This window comes from Scyliorhinus torazame, chromosome 1 (genome assembly GCF_047496885.1).
Source record: "Scyliorhinus torazame isolate Kashiwa2021f chromosome 1, sScyTor2.1, whole genome shotgun sequence".
In the NCBI taxonomy this organism is placed as follows: domain Eukaryota; kingdom Metazoa; phylum Chordata; class Chondrichthyes; order Carcharhiniformes; family Scyliorhinidae; genus Scyliorhinus; species Scyliorhinus torazame.
In genome coordinates this window covers 97,204,603-97,223,901 of record NC_092707.1, presented here as the reverse complement: position 1 = coordinate 97,223,901, position 19,299 = coordinate 97,204,603, and the positions used below count along the sequence as shown (strand labels likewise).

Genomic DNA, 19,299 nt, shown 5'->3' with positions numbered 1-19,299 from the left:
AGATCTCGGTTTATTTTGGAACTGCTGCAGTTCTCTGGAAACAGTTTTTGTACAAATTTCTGCTGAATTGTGGAATGTGGTCCATGAGCAATAATAAAAGACTTGAAATTCCATGCAATAAGAAGGATTTTTAGCGTATTCTGTTGCCAAAAGCGATGATCTTGGGTTTATTCAGAACTATTTCTGGTTTATTTTGATGTTTTGGAAAATGTTTACCTTCCCTGGCACGTGTGAGTGGTGGTTTAGTGCATTCAAAGAAGTGGAATAGGAAGATAAATTGAGGTTGAGCTTTATTTATTCTTTCCCCATGTGGTTGCGTAGCATTTTTAGACGCAGTACTTCTCTGTCTCCAGGTGTTTATATTCTTCCTTGTATGGAGCGTCAGCAAAGCACAAGGCTGCCTGCCGATCACATTCACAGACATAGGCTTCACAGGGACTGTTATCAGCTGCAGAGAAAAGAAAGGAACAATTTCTAAAGCATTTTCGAACTAGATCTCGTACCGAGGCCAGTATCATTTGGTACAAAGTCTGGCTTCCGTGTTTACAGAGAATTGTCCCGATTTCTAACCACTGAAACCAGAGGCCACATTTAGTCTCGGCTGGAATTCTCCAGCCATTGGGATTCTCTTTTCCCGCTGGCAGTACATCCCGACCTGTGGGTTTCCCGACGGTGTGCGGTGGCTTCAATGAGAAATCCATCCCGGGAAGAGAGAATTCCACCGCCAGCAATGGCGCACTGCCGAGAGACACGCAACTGGGGGACCGGAGAATCCCGCCCATATTTTTCCTGTTATGTTTCTGATATGCTTTGGAGAATACAGTCATGGTTTTCTAGCCATGTTGTGGCGGGACCCGTGTGGATGATGCAGTGGGCAGAAAATGTTTTCATTTTTGTTTCCATAAGGTACTGACCTTTCAGAATATTTTTTGGAACAGGAAAAGTCTGTTTGGCCCCTCATTGAGTAATATCACACCGATAACTTCTTGCCTATTTCAAGCCTTCACATAGGCAACTAAATAAATGTACCGTCCCTGTGTGAAAGGAGCCAGCAGTCCTATTTTTTGAAGTTTATCTATTAATATTCAGAGAAGCATATTTATCTTCTAGTTCTAAGATCAGGTGAACGGTCTTCAACTTGAATGTTAACCCAATTTTCAGACACTCGTGGACGTTATCCTTTATTTGGAGCATTTTTTATACCTTCAACCTGACAAAAGTTAACCAAGAACAGGGAAATGGGAGCAAATAGGAATATCTTTCCAATTTTTAAAAATAGTTCAGTATTGTTGCTTTGAGGGTGGCACAATAGCACAGTAGTTCGCACTGTTGCTTTACAGCGCCAGGATCCCAGGTTCTATTCCCAGCTTGAGTCGCTGTCTGTGCGGAGTCTGCACGTTCTCCCCGTGTCTGTGTGGGTTTCCTCCGGGTGCTCTGGTTTCCTCCCACAAGTACCGAAAGAAGTGCTAGTTAGGTGAATTGGGCATTTTGAATTCTCCCTCAGTGAACCCGAACGGTGCTGGAGTGTGGCGACTAGGGGATATTCACAGTAACTTCATTGCATTGTTAATGTAAGCCTACTTGTGACAATAAAGATTATTATTATTATTTATTGGTTAGAATGATAATTGGACAATTCAATATGGTTTCCTTATCACAGATCAGTTTGGATTTGTTTTAATAAAATATATTTATCAAGATTAAAAATTTATCAATGTTAGATGTTGTGTAAATAATGAATACAACAATCTAGAGCTGAGTGGAAATCCTCCCATGAAACCAAATTTCTCTGAACTTCAGTGAAAGGTTTTGGCATCAAGTCCACAGGTTGCAAGGTTTCATATCAACTGGGATAACAGGAGTGGAAAAATAAATTATTCTAACTAGACAGATGCTAATATACAACTTGTTCTTTCCACGAGTTCATTGCCTTCAGCATCAAAGGGTTTCAAAGTGCCATCAGGGAAAAGTAAAAATAATTCTAAAGGCACTTGGTGGGATTCTCCGCCAACGCCGGAATCAGGAAATGCAATTGGGTGGAGATTCGGCCTTGACGCCAAAATCATGGCCGGCGCCGGGTTCATGGCAAATCGCAATTCATCGGTGCCACGACAGTGGCGTCAATGCGTTCCACTCCGCACGTACCGTAAACGCCTTTGCATATCATCAGCAGGCCTGACCCGATATTCCTGGGGCCTCCGCGATTCTCCGCCTCCACCAGGGGTAAATTCTGACGGCAAGGTTAACTGATGCTTTTAAAAATCAGGAAACCGGCGCCGCTGCTGATGAGGGAGAGGGGGAGGTAGGACACGCAGAGGGGCGACCGTGGCGTGCCGGTCCTGACACTGGCCAGGCTGTGATGACTAGGGGACAGATTGGGGGGGGGGGGGGGAGCGATGGCTAAGGGACGGGCTGTGGGGCCTGGCTGTCTTGCTGCGCACCCCACTGACCGCCCACCTTAGTTTTGCAGAGTGCCACTGGCTAAATGGGTGGCCCCACCCCTCCATCTCTGCACCTTACCCTCCGCCATACCAAACCCCCAACCAGTTGCCACACAACGCCATGGTATCACGTGGCCCACCCAAGGGCAACGCCCACAGTAGCCCCAACAGGTGGACGTCAAACGGGGGCTGGGGAGCATACCACTGGCATGGGTAGTGCCAGCCGACTGTACTCCTGGCAGCAGGGACGGTCGCCAGAGCCAGAGCCAAAGGCCCCCACAGTGCCAGGCACCGACGGAGCCAAGGTTGTGGAGATGGAGGAGGGAGGGCAGTGGACATGCGCGGGCAGGGTATGCAATGCAAACCGGGCCCACCATGTAGCTCGTTGGACCTGGTTGGGCACTTGGATACACACCATGTTAAAATGTCGGCCTTTCTGCAGACAATGGATATTGGAATTCAACCAGGAATGATGGCCTTCCTCCTAGTCTCTGTAGCCGTGGGGTATGCACTGTTGCTGTACGAGCTGTTCCATGAGGAGATCAATGCCCAGAGGAACAGGAGGCAGCTGCCCGACAGGCCGAGGAGGAGGTGGGAAGGAGGTACCGCATCAGACCTCGTGTGTACCAGCAGCGCCTGTCATTCGAGGACCTGCTGGACTGGGCACGCTGTCGAAGACTCCAGCTGAGCAGGGAGACAGTGCAACGTATCTACCAGATCATGGCACAACTGGCACCGCGGAGGAATCAGGGAGGACACCCGCTCCCGGTGGCAAACAAGGTGATAGTCGCCCTGAACATTTACACCACGGCGTCCTTCCACACATCGAGTGGGGACCTGTCTGGGATATCACAGAGCTAGGTGCACAGATCCATCTGCACTGCCACAGAGGCCTATTTGCCCTGTTTCCACTATGCATCCATTTAAATGTGGACCGAGCCCACCAGGATGCCCGGGCAGCAGGATTCGCCGCCATCGCCATGATGCCCCAGGGGGTGATCGACGAGATGCATGTCGCCCTATGAGAACCTGCAGATGACATTCCGGTCTTCACAAACCGAAAGGGGTTCCACTCGAATGTGCAGCTGGTGTGTGACCACATCATGCATGTCTGCGCTTGATACCCGGGCAGTGTGCATGACGCCTTCATCCTGGCACACTCAACAGTCAACCCCTGAGGCTCCCCCACGCTGCCAGTTCTGGAGGCCCACCCTCGTCTTGACTAGGATCTCCATGCTCACGGTCTGCACCACATCACCCAGTGACTGTGCCACCATCTTCTGGGTCTGTGCTACATCAGCCAGTGACTGCGCCAACTCCCTGTGGGACTGGAAAACTCTCCCCCCGCCCCCTCTGTGTCTGTGGCACGTCACCCAGCGCCCAGGCAATGCCGCCGCCGCTCTCGGTGATGACCCGCTGTAACTGGGCCACGCTCTGGAGCGTCGCTGCAATGACCAGTTGGCTCTGGTACATGGCTGCCTGTGACGTGGCAGCCCTGTTCTGGACCTCGGCCACCGCCTGCACAGAGTGCCCCAGACCTTGGACATGTTGACCCATGACCCGAAACCTTTGCCCCAAGGCCTCCACGGCAGACGCCACCCATGCTGTGTTGGCCTCCTGCTCCTGCACACGGTTGGACTCCTCCAACTGCACCTGCAGGCGCTGGATCAAAGAATCATAGAATTTACAGTGCAGAAGGAGGCCATTCAGCCCATCGAGTATGCACCGGCTCTTGGAAAGAGCACCCTACTTAAGCCCAGGACTGCACCCGATCCCCGTAACCCGACCTAACCTTTTGGACACTGAGGGCAATTTATCATGGCCAATCCACCTGACCTGCACATCTTTCGACTGTGGGAGGAAACGGAGCACCCGGAGGAAACCCACGCACACACGGGGAGAAAGTCCACACAGTCACCCGAGGCTGGAATTGAACCCGGGAACCTGAAATTGTGAGGCAACAGTGCTAACCATTGTGCCCCCCCCCCCCCCTCCTCCCCATTGGATACTTGCCAACACTCCCTCATGCTGGCTCTGAGACTGCATCTCCACAATCAATGGGACCATCCGTTCCAGAAGCCTGAAACCTGTCTGGACAGCAGCTAGTCCCTGGGGTCGGCCCGCCCTCTGACTGTCCGCCCCCTCCCGGTTTTCTAACTCCACCTGTGGTACTGCAGCACGTGAGTGGTGCACACCACATAGTGCCCCAGGAGCTTCTTCACTAAAGTGCCCACCGAAGTGAGTGTGTCTGGGACGGTGGAGGATGTTGGAGACAGCTGTGACGGGATGTTGATCTCTTCGCCGGACTTGAGCTCCGAGATGTCCCAGGGTGTGGGTCGAGGGCTCCTGTCGCTGTCCGTGCCCTCGCCATCGCTGCTCTCCACCTCTGGATGTGATTGTGGTTGGGGGCGGGGGACACCAGAAGGGCCCACGCCATCACCAGGACCTTCTCCAAGAAACAAGTCAGGACACATGATTGGACCATGGGCTGGTGGGGGAGGATGTTTGGGGAGGGGGGTTGGTGGTGGAGTGGGATGTGGGGGTGGTGTGGGTGGAGGGGTGGTGGTAGGGAGGGGGTGACACGTGCCAAGGGGAACCTCAACTCAGCAGGGTCTCACTTCCTTGCCGGTGCCGACCTCCGCTTCACCTACTGCTCTTTCTCTGGGCCCACAGACCACGTCCAGTGCCCTCTGTTCTGATGCGGTGAGGGGCTGCAGGTCCGGTGGCCCCCCCTCCAGTCTTCTCCCTCTCATGGCGATTATGAGTGGCCGTCTCCTGGGTGGGGGCGGGGTCAGAAAACGCACAGTGTTAGACAGTCCAACACATGCAGCCCAGGGGGTGGCTGAAGCAGGTGGCATCAGTGGCCAGGACACCCGGCCATGGCGGCAGGTATGTGTGCCGGCATGTGGTGCAGGGTGGGGGGTTGCTGCCTACTCATCCTGGCCACCCTGAGCAGGTCGTGCAATTTTTTACGGCACTGCTGGCAGTGTTGGCCATGGTGCTCACGACCTCCAGGCACGGTGAATGACGGCGGTGGTCTGCAGCCTCCTTCCCACCCCAGGTACAGGGTCGCATCTCCTCCACGGCGTCCAGCAGGGTCTCGAGTTCAGCGTCCGTGAATACAGACAATCAAAATGAAGGTGCTGCCCAGGTTCCTCTTTCTGTTCAGACCCCTCCCAATCTACATCCCCGAGGTCTTTTTCAACAGTTGACAAACTAATCATGGTGTTTGTGTGTGTGTGGGTGGGGGGGATGGTGGGGGGTGGGGGGGGGGGTGGAACCTGGGGATCCAAAAATGGTCCTACAAAGGAGAAGAAACGTGGGAGGCCTGGCCCTTCCGAACCTACAGTTCTGCCACTGGGCGGCCACCACAGGAGGAGTACGGGGATGGGTTAAGGATGGAAGAGAGTTCCTGCATAGGGACATCCCTCTGATCCCTCGCCACAGCGGCTCTCCCATCCCCCCCAGCCAAATACTTGAGGAGCCCAGTGGTAGTAGCCACGCTCCAGACATGGTATCAAACAAAGTAACACTTCGGCCTAATTGAAATGTCCACCATGGGCCCCATCTGCAACAATCACAGGTTCACTCCCGCAATAATGGACGCCAGGGAATGGGGTGGAGAGAAGGGGGAGGGCGGAACGAAGGCACGCAAAATGAACATGAGGGACAAGGAACAAAGCCACAGGGGACCCGTCCGAGGGCAAGCTAAGGCCCAAACCAAACTGTAAATAGACACTTGTAAATGCATGCTTTGGTCATGTTGGGAAGCATGAAATATGTATGACAACTAAAGGCCAATCACGGTCATAGTTGCAGCAAAGACACATGATTGTCATAGTCGTAGATGTTTACAGCATGGAAACAGGTCCATTTGGCCCAGCTTGTCCATGCCGCCCAGTTTCTATCACTAACTAGTCCCACTTGCCTGCATTTGGCTCATATCCCTCTATACCCATCCTGCCCATGTAACTGTCTAACTGTTTTTTAAAGGAAAAAATTGGACCCGCCTCCACCACTGCCTCTGGCAGCCCGTTCCAGATGCTCACCACCCATTGTGTGAAGAAATTTCCCCTCTGGTCTCTTTTGTATCTCTCCTCTCTCACTTTAAACCTATGCCCTCTAGTTCTAGACTCCTCTACCTTTGGGAAAAGATGTTGACTATCTACCTCATCTATGCTCCTCTTTACTTTATAGACCTCTATAAAATCACCCCTAAGCCTCCTACGCTCCAGTGAAAAAAGTCCCAGCCTATCCAGCCTCTCCTAACTCAGACCATCCAGTCCTGGTAGCATCCTCGTAAATCTCTTCTGCACTCTTTCTAGTTTAACAATATCCTTCCTATAATAGGCTGACCAGAACTAAACACAGTATTCCATGTGTGGTCTTACCAATGTCTTGTACAACCTCAACAAGACGTCCCAACTCCTGTATTCAATATTCTGACCAATAAAACCTAGCATGCTGAATGCCTTCTTCACCACCCTGTACACCTACGACTCCACCTTCAAGGAGCTATGAACCTGTACTTCTAGATCTCTTTGTTCTTTAACTCTCCCCAACTCCCTCCCATTAACTGAGTAGGTCCTGGCCTGATTTGATCTATCAAAATACATCATCTCACATTTATCCAAATTAAACTCCATCTGCCATTCATCGGCCCACTGGCCTAATTGTTCAAGATCCTGTTGAAATCTTATATAACCTTCTTCACTGTCCAATCTTGGTGTCATCTGCAAACTTACTCACCATGCCTCTTATGTTCTCATCCAAATCATTAATATATATCACAAATAACAGTGGACCCAGCACCAATCCCTGAGGCACACCGCTGGTCTCAGTCCTCCAGTTTGAAAAACCACCCTCGACGACCATCCTTTAGCTTCGGTTGCCAAGTCAATTTTGTATCCAATTGGCTACCTCACCCTGGATTATGTGAGATTTAACCTTTTGCAACAACCTACCATGCGGTACCTTGGCAAAGGCCTTGCTAAAGTCCATGTAGACAACGTCGACTGCATTGTCCTCATCTACCTTCTTGGTTACCCCTTCAAAATACTAAATTGAATTTGTGAGACACGACTTTCCCCTTACAAAGCCATGCTGACTTTCTCTAATTAGCCCTTGCCTGTCTAAATGCCTGTAGATCCTGTCCCTCAGAATACCTTCTAACAATTTACCCACTACAGAAGTAAGGCTAACCGGTGCGTAGTTCCCTCCAGCCCTTCTTAAACAAGGGCACAACATTTGCTACCCTCCAATCTTCAGGCCCCTCTCCTGTGGCTGTCGATTCAAATATCTCAGCTAGGGGGCTGTCCTGGGATACATTTCCTCAGGTTCCGGGGATTTATCTATCTTTTTTTTAAAAAAATGTTATTCTCCTCCTTTTTCACATTTTCTCCCACATTTACATCCATCAACAATAAACAATAATCAGCAAGAGATGTCAGTCCCCATAATAACAACGATCCCATCTACCCACCAACCCCCAAACCTCAACCCGCATGTTTACATAAACAAATGACAAAAAGGAATCAGGGATTACCCATAGTCACCCTTAATCTTACACAGCTCTCCCCCCCGCCCCAGGCCTCCAGCTCCTCCCGTCCACTGCCTCTTGTAAAACTCCTCCTTCCAGCCTCGGTTCCTTCCCCCCAACTTTCCACCCCGGCTAGACCACTCGGACCCTGTTCTGCCAGGCTCCGATGGCCGCAGCCCCTCCCCCCACCTCACTCCCGTTCACTGGCCGGCTTAAACCGGCCAGCGTGGAGGCCCCCGCCCGGGTCCCTTTCCCACTTGCCTGGCCCTAGGAAAGCCCAAAGATCCCCTTTTAGCACACAAACCCCGCATATCCACCTACACCCCAAAGAACCCTCATTTCGAGTGAAAGTCCCATCCCTTCCCTTGTCCAAATATATACCACATTAGCTCCTTTAGTCTCTACACCCGCGCGCAGTGATACAAAAAAGAAGAAAATACAGTCATGAGGTTACATCGGCACATGGCCATTCCTCAATTTGTCAGTTCTGCCACAGTCCTTCTGCTTTCGCAAACTCCTCCGCTGCTTCCGCCGTTCCAAATTAAAAGTCCCTGAGCTTGTAAGTCACCCTCAGCTTCGCTGGATATACAATGCCGCACCGCACCTTGCTAATGTACAGTGCCCTCTTCACCCGGTTGAAGGCAGCCCGCCTTCTTGCCAGCTCCACCGTAAAGTCCTGGTATACACATATACCAGCTCCAGCCCACTGCACCACCCGCTTCTGCTTGGCCCAGCTCAGGACCTTCTCCTTCACACTGCACCTACGGAAGCACAGAGTCACTGCCCTTGGCAGCTCACTCGCCTTTGGTACAGGCCTCCACGACCGATGAGCCCGATCCAGTTCATATCGGGAGGGATCCTCCCCCTCCCCCAATAGTTTTGCCAGCATCGTGGCAAAATACTCAGTCGGCTTCGGTCCTTCAACTCCTTCGGGCAGCCCCACAATCCTCAAATTCTGTCGCCTGGATCTGTTTTCCAGGTCTTCCATTTTTCCTCGCAGATCCTTGTTAGTATCCATCACCTTCCGCATCTCTTTCCCCATCGAGGCAAGTTGATCACCGTGCTGCAATAACGTCTCCTCCACTTCCTTCAGCGCCTCCCCTTGCTCTCGCACCTTCGCCACTGCGCTCGCCACCTCCGTCCTCACCGGGGAAACCGCCTCCTCCACCAGCACACTCAAAACCTTCCTCATCTCCTTCCCCACCGTCTCCATGCATTTCGCAATCTGCGCCAACTGCTTTTCAAATTCCGCAGCCATCACCTTAGTTATTTCTTCAGCCGTAAGCAGTGTGGCCTTCCCTGGTGCTCCAGCCTCCATTTTCCTTGGTGACCCCGCGGTGACCTTTCCACTCCCCGACGGACCTTCAGCTGTTTTTTTCCCAGCCGTTTTCTTGCTCACCCTCGACATTTTTCTTTGTTCTTTTTTTCCTCCTGTGTCTTCACTGTGCCTCCTCCGTGCCTTCTCCCTGCTTCTGCCGCCTCCGTGGACCCTGGGACCGGCTTAAAGCCCTGAAAATGCCATTGCCAAATGGGAGCCCTCCATTGTGCGGCCGCCTCCCGCCCGCCGTCACCGGAAGTCCGATTTATCTATCTTAATGCGCTTTAATACCTCCAGCACCTCCTTCTCAACAATAAATACTGACGATAAATATTCAGTTAGGACCTCTCATATCCCTTGTGGATCTGTACATAGATGACCTTCTTTATCCTTAAGAGGCCTGCCCTCTCCCTAGTCACTCTTTTACCCTTTATGTATCTGTAAAAGCTCTTTGAATTTTCCTTTGCCTTATCTGCCAAGATAATCTCATGTCCCCTTTTTGCCCTCCTGACTTCTCTCTTAACTCTACTCCGACAAGGCCTATACTCTTCAAGGGATCCATTTGATCCCAGCTGCCTATGCATGTCATATGTCTCCTTCTTCCTTTTGACCATGGCCTCAATATCCCGAGTCATCCAGGGTTCCCTACTTCTACCAGCCTTATCCTTCACTCTAAGAGGAATGTGCTCACCTTGAACCCTAGTTAACACCTTTTTGAAAGATTCCCACTTACCAGCTGTCCCCTTGCCTGCAAATAGGCACCCCCAATCAATTTTTTTAAGTTCCCACCTAATATCCTCGAAATTGGCCTTGCCCCAATTAAAAATTTTAACTTTTGGGCCGGAACTGTCATTCTCCACAGTTATCTTAAAACTAATGGAATTATGGTCACTGGTCCCAAAGTGATCTCTTACTAACACTTCCGTCACCTGCCCTTCCTTATTCCCCAAGAGGAGGTCAGGTTTTGCCCCCTTTCTAGTTGGGCCATCCATATATTGAATGAGGAGTTTTTTCCTGAATACACTCGACAAATTTCGCTCCATCCAAACCCCTAGTGCTATGGCTATCCAAGTTAATGTTGGGAAAGTTAAATTCCCCAACTATTACCACCCTATTTTTCCGGCAGCTATCTGTAATCTCTTTACATATTTGCTCCTCAATATCCCACTGACTATTTGGGGGCCTATAGCACAGTCCTATCAAAGTGATCTCACCCTTATTTTTCAGTTCTACCCATATAGACTCAGTGGGCGAACCCTCGGATATATCCTCTCTCTGTACTGCCGTGATACTAGCCCTAATCAAATACACAACTCTCCCTCCTCTCTTACCTCCTGTTTTATCTTTCCAATAGCATCTGTACCCCGGAACATTGAGCTGCCAGTCCTGCCCTGCTTTAGCCAAGTTTCAGTAATAGCTATAATATCCCAGTTCCATGTACCTATCCATGCCCTGAGTTCATCCTTGCCCGTTGGGCCTCTGGCATTGAAATAAACGCAGTTCAATCCGCTTCTCTGCCTTCCACTTTTCTCCTTACTGACTTTTGTTTCTATCCTCTCTTTACTACGCTCTGACTTCTGACATTAGTTCCCATCCCCTACCACATTAGTTTAAACCCTCCCCAACAGCACTAGCAAACAACCCCCTGAGGACATTGGTTCCAGTCCTGTCCAGGTGTAGACTGTCTGATTTGTTATGGTCCCACCTCCCCCAAAACTGGTTCCAATGTCCCAAAAATCTGAATCCCTCCCTCCTGCACCATCTCTCAAGCCACGCATTCATCCTGTCTATCCTGTCATTCCAACTTTGACTAGCACTAAATATTGTAAATATATGTGTTGGTTTTTTGGCGTGGTTTTGTAAGTTGTAATTTATGAATGGTTGGAGTTAAAATATGAAAATGCAATAAAAACATTTTCAAAAAAATAGAATTCAGTTTCAAAGAGAAGGAGGTGGTTCTTCGATGGGCAAGGGAGCACCAGGCTTACACATGGGAAGACCACTCTATTAGGCTGTATCAGGTCACGAGTGCAGACCTAGCTAGGGGCCGTTTTAAATACAGTGAAATCCATCCTGTACAAGAGTGGAGTCAAGTTTGGGAAGATCTATCCAGCTCGCCATCAAGTAATGTTTCAAGAAAAAGACCACTCTTTTGATCACCGGGAGCTGCGGACTCCTTTACCCAGAGGAGCAAGTTGTACTCTGTTTAATTTGTTATTTAGCTCTGTATATTTTGTATTTAGTTTCTTTTCATGTTTGTGGTTTGGGTGCATTCTTATTACCCTTACCTACAGTTAAGAGATTTCTGCTGTTTGTTCCTTATATCAACCTATTGTTTCCCTTTCTCATTTTATTGTTATCGTTTGGCGTGGCTATTAGTCGCCAATGTGGCGTAAGTTGAATAAGTTTTTATTCTCTGGTTGGGAGTATCCCTGCCAACAAGGTTGTGTTAGTTAACGTGAGTGATATTAGAGGGTTTACTGCAGCTCATAATATTAGATTTTAAAATCAGTTTGTATTTCGTTATGTTTTGTCATTTGTAGGCTTTAGGTTAAGTTATTGTTTGTCATCAGTTCTTTTGCTTTGGGGTGCGGTTATACTCAACGGTGATGGCGTTATTGGGGTGGGTTTTAGTTTTAGTTTGTTGACGGTGTTTGCTGGTCTCATTTTGCCGAGTCATCTGACTTGGTTCGGTGGCCACCTTGAGTGGATCTTTTTGCTTTATCTTACCTGTGTCTCTTGTTTAACTTCTCCCCTCGAGAATGGCTGACTCCAGTTTGAGGGGTGGTGGGAGACCTGCAATCTGACTGATTACCTGGAACATTAGGGGCTTCAATGACCCTGTAATACAGTCAAGAGCATTCGCTCATCTTGAGACCCAAAACTCTGGGCATGTTTTTTCACTCTAGTTTCAATAGCAGGGCCAGCGGAATGGCGATTGTAATTAATCAAAGAGTCCAGTTCTCCTCTTCTCAGATCGTGGCTGACCCCAATGGTTGATACATAATCATTTGCAGCTCCCTGTCCAACGTTCTTGTCAACGTCTCTGCCCCAAACTTGGATGACACAAATTTCATTAATTCCCTGTTAGCTTCCCTCCCCAACCTCGATTCACGCCATCTTATTTTAGGAGGCGGTCTCAACTGTGTTTTGGACCCTAATTTGGATCATTCGAACCCCAAACCTTTTGTCCCTTCAGGGATGGCCAGAGCTTTGTCTTCTTTTATGGGCCAGATTGGGCGGGGTGTAGGTTTCCTGGTGTTTTTTGCTTCGGAGTGACAGGGATTTCACCTTTTCTCTCATGTTCACCATGCATTTTTCCGCATTGATTTTTTCATTTTAGGTAAGTCTCTCCTCCCATCGGTAGTGACAGTTGAGTACTCAGGTATCGGAATCTCTGATCACGCCTCATACTTTGTTAATCTGTTGTTGGAGACCTGCCCCACCCAACACCCACTCTGGAGATTGGATACCAACTTTGCTGGCCGGTAAGAATTTTTGTGAGCGCTTAGCCACTTCTTTTGAGAACTATAAGGCTGTACATCAGGTACAACGCTCCAGGGGTGCTTTCTATGAATATAGGGAGAAAGCCAGTCATCTTCTGATAGAGGTCTACAAAATTATGCTGTTTATGGGGCATCTTGACAAATACATGAATAGGATGGGAATAGAGGGATACGGACTCTGGAAGTGTAGAAGATTGTAGTTTAGTCGGGCAGCATGGTTGGCGCAGGCTTGGAGGGCCGAACGGCCTGTTCCTGTGCTGTACTTTTCTTTGTTCTTTGTTCTGTCTCACCAACTTAAATGCCAGACGGCCTCCCATAAGATACTCAGCCTGGGTGGTTACCGCCGCTCGCCAGGTCAATGTGGCATTTCAGTCCTATTCCTGTGGCCTTTATAAATCTGAGCCTCCCGCGGACAAGTTGATCATGTCTGAGTTTCTGGGTAATCTGCCCACCCCAACTGTCAAAGCAGACAAGAGGGGCTGGATTCACCAATTTGGAGACTATGTTCCCACGCCGGTGTGGGAACGGTGACACGCCGGGTAAACTGGCACAAAATGACCACCGATTCCCCCTTTTGCTGGGGCCCAGCAGGGAGGCAGCGTAGAGCACCCGGCTCCAGCTGCTGATATTGCCGGGTCCATGCTTCATGGCGGAAGCCACTCGGGGACCCGGCCCGCGAAATAGTCTCCTCCTTCGGCCGGCTTGCGCGCCCCGGACTGTCCGACCACAGTGCCCCCAGCCCCGAATATGTCCACCCCTGCCTGCGGATCGGCCCTCCCCCGACTGTGACAGCGCTATACTGAGTCCGCAGCCGCCACACTGAGTTCCCGACGGGTGTGACCATGAGAGACCCACGTCATCGGGAACTTGGCCAGTCGGAGACAATGACCACCAATGTACGGAGGTCGTGGGGGGGGGGGGGAGCATCGTGAAAGTGGCGTGGCCCTCGATTTCGGCGGCATCGGGGATTCTACGCCTCATTGCTGAACGCGATTTCGGTGTTGGAATCGGAGAAACCAGCCCGAGGTATGAATTGGACTCCCTGTTATTCCCTGACGAGATTTTAAAATATATTGGGCTGATGCAGCTGGCAAGGCCCCAGGCCCAGATGGCTTTCTGATCGAATTTTATAAGACGTTCTCTGAACAGCTTGCACCTTTGTTGTTAGACATGTTTAATAACTCACTATCCCGCGGTTCATTGCGTTCAACCCTTACTCAGGCCTCTATTCTTTGCTCCTTAAGAGGACAAGGACCCAACTAAGTGTGGTTCATACTGACCCATCGCACTTTTAAACTTAGACATAAGTTTAGTTGCTCGCTAAGGTTCTGGCGCAACGGTTGAATTGCCTTCCAAGTCTAATTTTGGAGCATCAAACAGGCTTTGTAAAGGGCTGGCAATTATCAGCCAATGTATGTCGCCTGCTAATTTCTCCTGATGCTGAGAAAACTTTTGACAGGGTGGGGTGGGAATATTTATTTGAGATTCTCGGGAGATTTGGGTTCGGCCACAAATTTACCTCTTGGATTCGCTTGTTATATAATGGCCAACGTTCGCACGAACATCTTTTATTCAGACTGCTTCCCCTTGAATAGGGGCACCAGGAAAGGCTGTCCACTCTCTCCACTTTTATTCACCCTGGCAATAGAGCCACCATCTATAGCCCTGAGGGCTTCCAATCAATGGAGAGGTATTAATCGAGATGGGGTGGAACATTGGGCATGTCTTTATGCTGCAGACTTACTTTTATATAATACAGACCCAATTCCCTCCATAGGTGGCATAAAGAAGACTCTTAATACCTTCGACTCCTTCTCTGGCTATAAGCTAAATCTATCCTAGAATTAATGTTTTTGGGTTAACCTCCATGGAAGGTGAGTCCATTTAGGCATGTTACCCTTTTGCCTCTCCAATACAAGTTTTTGTTACTTGGGGGTCAGAGTGGCCCACAATTGGGCCTCATTTCATAAATTAAATTATTCAAGCCTGATCAATAATGTCAAAACACCGACAGAGATGGAACAACCTTCCTCTATTTTAGGCAGCCATGATTCAATCAATTAAAATGAATTTACTCCCTTGGTTTTTATTTCTCTTTCAATGCCTCCCCATTTTACTGCCCAAATCGCTTTCTTTATTAAGATTAATAAATTGACATCTGCTTTTATTTGGGCATGGAAGAATCCCAGAATCCACGTGTTCTACTTCGAGAGATAGACGGACAGGGGGCTTGGCCCACCCAAACCTATTGTTTTATTTCTGGGCCGCTAATGTCCAAAAAATCTTACTGTGGATCAGTGATCCCGGTTCAATCTGGGGGCAAATGGAGGCTCGCTCTTGCACTATTCATGTGGGCCCAGTAGATGCATGCCTGTGACTGGGCATCCCTGGCCTGAGCCTCAGCCAGAGACCGCACAGTGTACCCCAAGTCTTGGACGTCTTGACCCAAGACAGTGACTTTTTGACCCAAGGCTTCCACCATGGATGCCACCCGTTCAGTGTTGGCCTGGGTACCACAGATTGTCGGCACCATCTCCTGACCTGGAGGCGGGTGGACTTCTCCAGCTGCACTTGCAGGTGCTGAAACGTTGCTGACACCCCGTCCTTTTGATCCTGGCTCTGCGTCTGCACATCCACCAGTGATGAGATCATACTTTCCAGAAGCAGGGCGACATGGTGGCACAGTGGTTAGCGCTACTGCCTCACGGGAATGAGGTCGCAGGTTCGATCCTGGCTCAGGGTCACTGGCCGTGTGGAGTTTGCACATTCTCCCCGTGTCTGCGTAGGTTTCACCCCCACAACCCAAAGATGTTCAGAGTAGGTGGATTGGTCACGCTAAATTGCCCCTTAATTGGAAAAAAATAATTGTGTACTCTAAATTTAAAAATATTCTTTCCAGAAGCGCGAGACCTGTCTGGACTACAGCTGTTTCCTGGGATCGGGCAGCCCTCCGCCTGTCTGTTCCCCCTGGAGTCCCACCTGAGGTACTGCAGTATGCTTGACGTGCATACACATGCCGCAAGCTACAGATTCCTCGCGTAACTCGCCTCCATGCATCTCACCATGTCCTTTATGCATCCCTAGGAAAAGGACACCAGAAGGTGATCCGGGAGCCTCCTCACTAAAGTGCCCCACCGAGGTGGAGGATGCAGGTGAATGAAGTGCCAATAAGTCAGTGTCTCCCCGGACTTGTCCCCTGGCGTGTACTGAAGCTGTTGCTGGGGGCAAGCTACCCCAGATGGGCCGGCATGGACTGATGGTGAATCTGCAAGTCAAAAGACAAGACACATGGTGAGAACGTGGGAAGGAGTGATCTGGGGGAGAGGGGTGACTCACTTGCTATAGTGATATCATTTTGCGTTAGGGGCTCACTTGGTTGTTGCATGCAGATCTCCGCCTCAGAGACAGCCCTCTCTTGCACCTCCACAGCTAACTCCATTGCCCTCTGCTTGACGGGGGTGAGAGCCCTGACCGGGAAGCCCCCTCTGGTCTTCTCCTGCTCTCTTCTGTTATGGGCCACCTTTTCCTACGGGACACATAAAGGACATGGTTGTTTTGTTATGTTTCCTTTGTAACATAAGCGGCTTCCTTGTGTTGCATTTGTCAAGGAAGGTCGAGACGTGTAAATAACTTCAACTCATTTATTTCCACTATGTACACTTTTATAACTTGAGTTCGACACTACTGCTAATCCTATTGTAGCTACCTAACTGACTAACCAGCTGCTGTCTTCCACGTGGTGGGTGTGATAATGAATCAACCCTGTGCCTCTCCTCACTGACTGTCTCCACTGGCCAAAAGGGCTGATCATGTGTGTGGTGTCCTTTATGTATGGGTTGGTGTAATGCCCCGCTGTGGTCGTGTCACCTCCTTGTGTATCGTGAATGTCCATTGGTCGCCTCCCATCTAACTTATCTATTGGTTGAGTGTGTGTGTGTGATGTTTCTGGTGCTCCCTCTAGTGTCTGTCTAGCTTACATGTATTTACAGTGATGCACATCACCACATCCTCCCCTTTTTATATGTTCATATTTTCTGTACACTTTAAGAAAAACTGAACAAAGAACAGGTAGAGAAGGTAAGGTACAAGTCATGGGAACGGTGATTAAACAATAAGTCCAAATCATTCATGTGAGTCAATAAACCATCAATCATCATGGTCAAATGTCTCTCTTGGTTATGAACGCCATCAACAGGAACCAAGAAGTGGTCGAATCACTGCGCTGTCCGATTTGGAGTCTTTGTCTTTTTAAAAAATGTTTGTGGTGGTGCTGTCGGATGGCATCTTGTAGCTGATAGGTCGGTGACATTGAAGAGGTACCATCAACAGTATCATTAGAGGTCATGGATGTGCCAGATGTTGAAGTCGGATGAGACTGTGCATACTGGTTCTGGCCACATGCTGTGCTGGAAGGGTGATTCTGCTGAGAAGCGTTGAAGCATGTCGATTTGGAGTCAGAATTGCTGCTCGCATCAATGTCTGGTGATGGTGTGAAACTAGAACATTGCATCTGATAGGAATATGCTATCTGGCCAGGCTGTGGTGCAGCAAATCCTGTGCAGTAACTAAGGCATCCAGTCTGTAGTGTAGATTGCGCTGGCGGTAGTCCTTCTTCGGTCTTGATTCCATTAGTGGGCAATCCGTAGTGCTGGCCTGTTTGAGAATATGCTGCATAGACTGCTGGCTGCTGCAGGCTTGAATACTGGGTCTGTCCAGCATGAGCTGTCATTGGCCGCACTGTCGGTGTGGAACAAATGTGTGGATATAGCTGTGGTGTAAATTGGTGTATTCCTCTTGGACTGTAGCTGCTGCTTGTTATTGCTGACCCAGTGTGATTGTCACGTGATCCATCTCCTGTCGTTGTGGCATCTGCTGTCACCCTGAGCGTGCCATCACTGAGGTTGCGACACTGCCTGTCTGGATTAAAGTCTGGCTTACGTGAATCAGAGTCGGCGTTTGGTTGCTCCCCATCTGGAGTCTGGTCTGTTTTTTTTGTTGATGCTCCCCGTCCGGAGTCTTAGCAGGTTCACTGGAGTCAGCTGAGATTTCTTGAAGCTGCACGTCTGGAGTCGGAACATGCAGGAATGCATTGACTAGTGGAGAGGTTCGAGCAATTGAGGGTGGAAGTAGTGTGGTGTCACCGGAGTCACCAGTGGTCTCACCGTGATCGTCGAGTGCCTCTGTATGCACTAGCTGAGGTCTGTCACTTTGCACCTTTTGCATGGGAAGTAGGATGCTGTCGTCACTCGTTGCACATACCGTGGGTAGATCCTCAGTAGCTGCTTGCTGTTCACTAGGGTTGGGTAAATTGTCAGAGTTTTCATATGGTGGTGCAAACAATGTGGGTGGACTGTCATTGTCTTGCCGTTGTCCTTCATTTGGGCTTTTCTTCTTTGGAATTTTAAATCTTCCCCCAGGCATTACAGAACCTTGTTCATTTCCCTCAATTTCTCCCATATGTAGGGCATCAAATGTTAGATCCAATATTTCTTTCATCATTGTACTAGTTTCCAAAGAACAGTCCATTTCAATTTTCTTCTCAGTTACTTCATATGCATCCTTTTCTAATGTACATGCCTTCATAGTCTCTGGCTCTGATTTTGCTGGGACTGGCACAGTCACAGTCTCTCTTTTACTGTTCTCAATTGCCCACATTCTACTCCCCAGACATAAATGCTTAATCTCTGGAGTTAATGTGGTACAATGGATAATCGGGTCGACCTTATCTGCATCTTCACCATCACTGGAAAGCACAATTGGTTCACATGAAACTGCTGCGGGTTTTAAGTGCTTTATCTGGCTACTCGATGTCGGTGTCCTCAGGATTCTTGCTCCAATGTTCTGCTCATTTATCAGTGGAGTGTGCATAGGTTGAATGCGATTAATATTCCCATCAGGGATTGAAGAGTCATTACTGACTAACTGCTGGTCTCTGTAGTTGGGACTTTGCGGTTTTGTGTTGAAGGGAGACAGTTGTCCCTGCTGTAGATATGATTCAGGTTGTGTTATTTCCATTAAATGAGGATCAATGTCTTGTCCATTTTTTCAATCCGTACTAAAGCATTGGCAATTTTCAGTCTGCTCCTTGCAAGTTAGAAATACAAGAAATTTCTTTAGCAAATCCTCAGCATCCTTCTGTGACTGTGCAGCATTATTAATATCTCTTCGGCTAGAATGATCCTGAAGGTCAGCGCATAATCCTTTTTTCTTCGGGCTTGGAAGAGGCGATTCCTTTGGCTTGTCTTCATTTGGGCTTGAACAGTCATCAGCGCTGTGCCCTTCATTGTAGCATGATAGACCGTCATGGTCGTCCTGCTGTGCAGTGGAGCGTGGTAGACTGTTATAGCCTTCTTGCTGTTTACGTGAGCATGGCAGATTTGCATCGTCTGCCGCTAGTTGGTCAGAGGAGGTTGCTAGATCCTCATGGTCTTGTTCCTGCAAGGACTGCGCATCGAGTCATGCGTTTCTGCCATTGTGGAGTCTGTCCATGAGCTT

The 19,299-nt window shown here is 49.3% G+C and overlaps 1 protein-coding gene across 2 annotated transcripts in view; it reads right to left on the bottom strand.

Annotated features, from left to right (window-relative positions):
- Nucleotides 1-273: 273 nt before the first annotated feature.
- LOC140410392 (phospholipase A2, minor isoenzyme-like) overlaps nt 274-19,299 on the bottom strand; it is a 61,632-nt gene continuing 42,606 nt past the window's right edge. Inside the window, exons 4-5 of one of the 2 annotated variants that reach the window (XM_072498460.1) lie at nt 15,867-16,069; nt 392-448 (exon numbers count right to left, since the gene is read on the bottom strand). In XM_072498460.1, the coding sequence (XP_072354561.1) occupies nt 15,885-16,069 (185 nt within the window). In that variant the 3' untranslated portion in view covers nt 392-448; nt 15,867-15,884. Of the gene's footprint in view, nt 449-15,866; nt 16,070-19,299 lie in introns of both variants that reach the window. The other variant, XM_072498468.1, reaches the window with a different exon arrangement.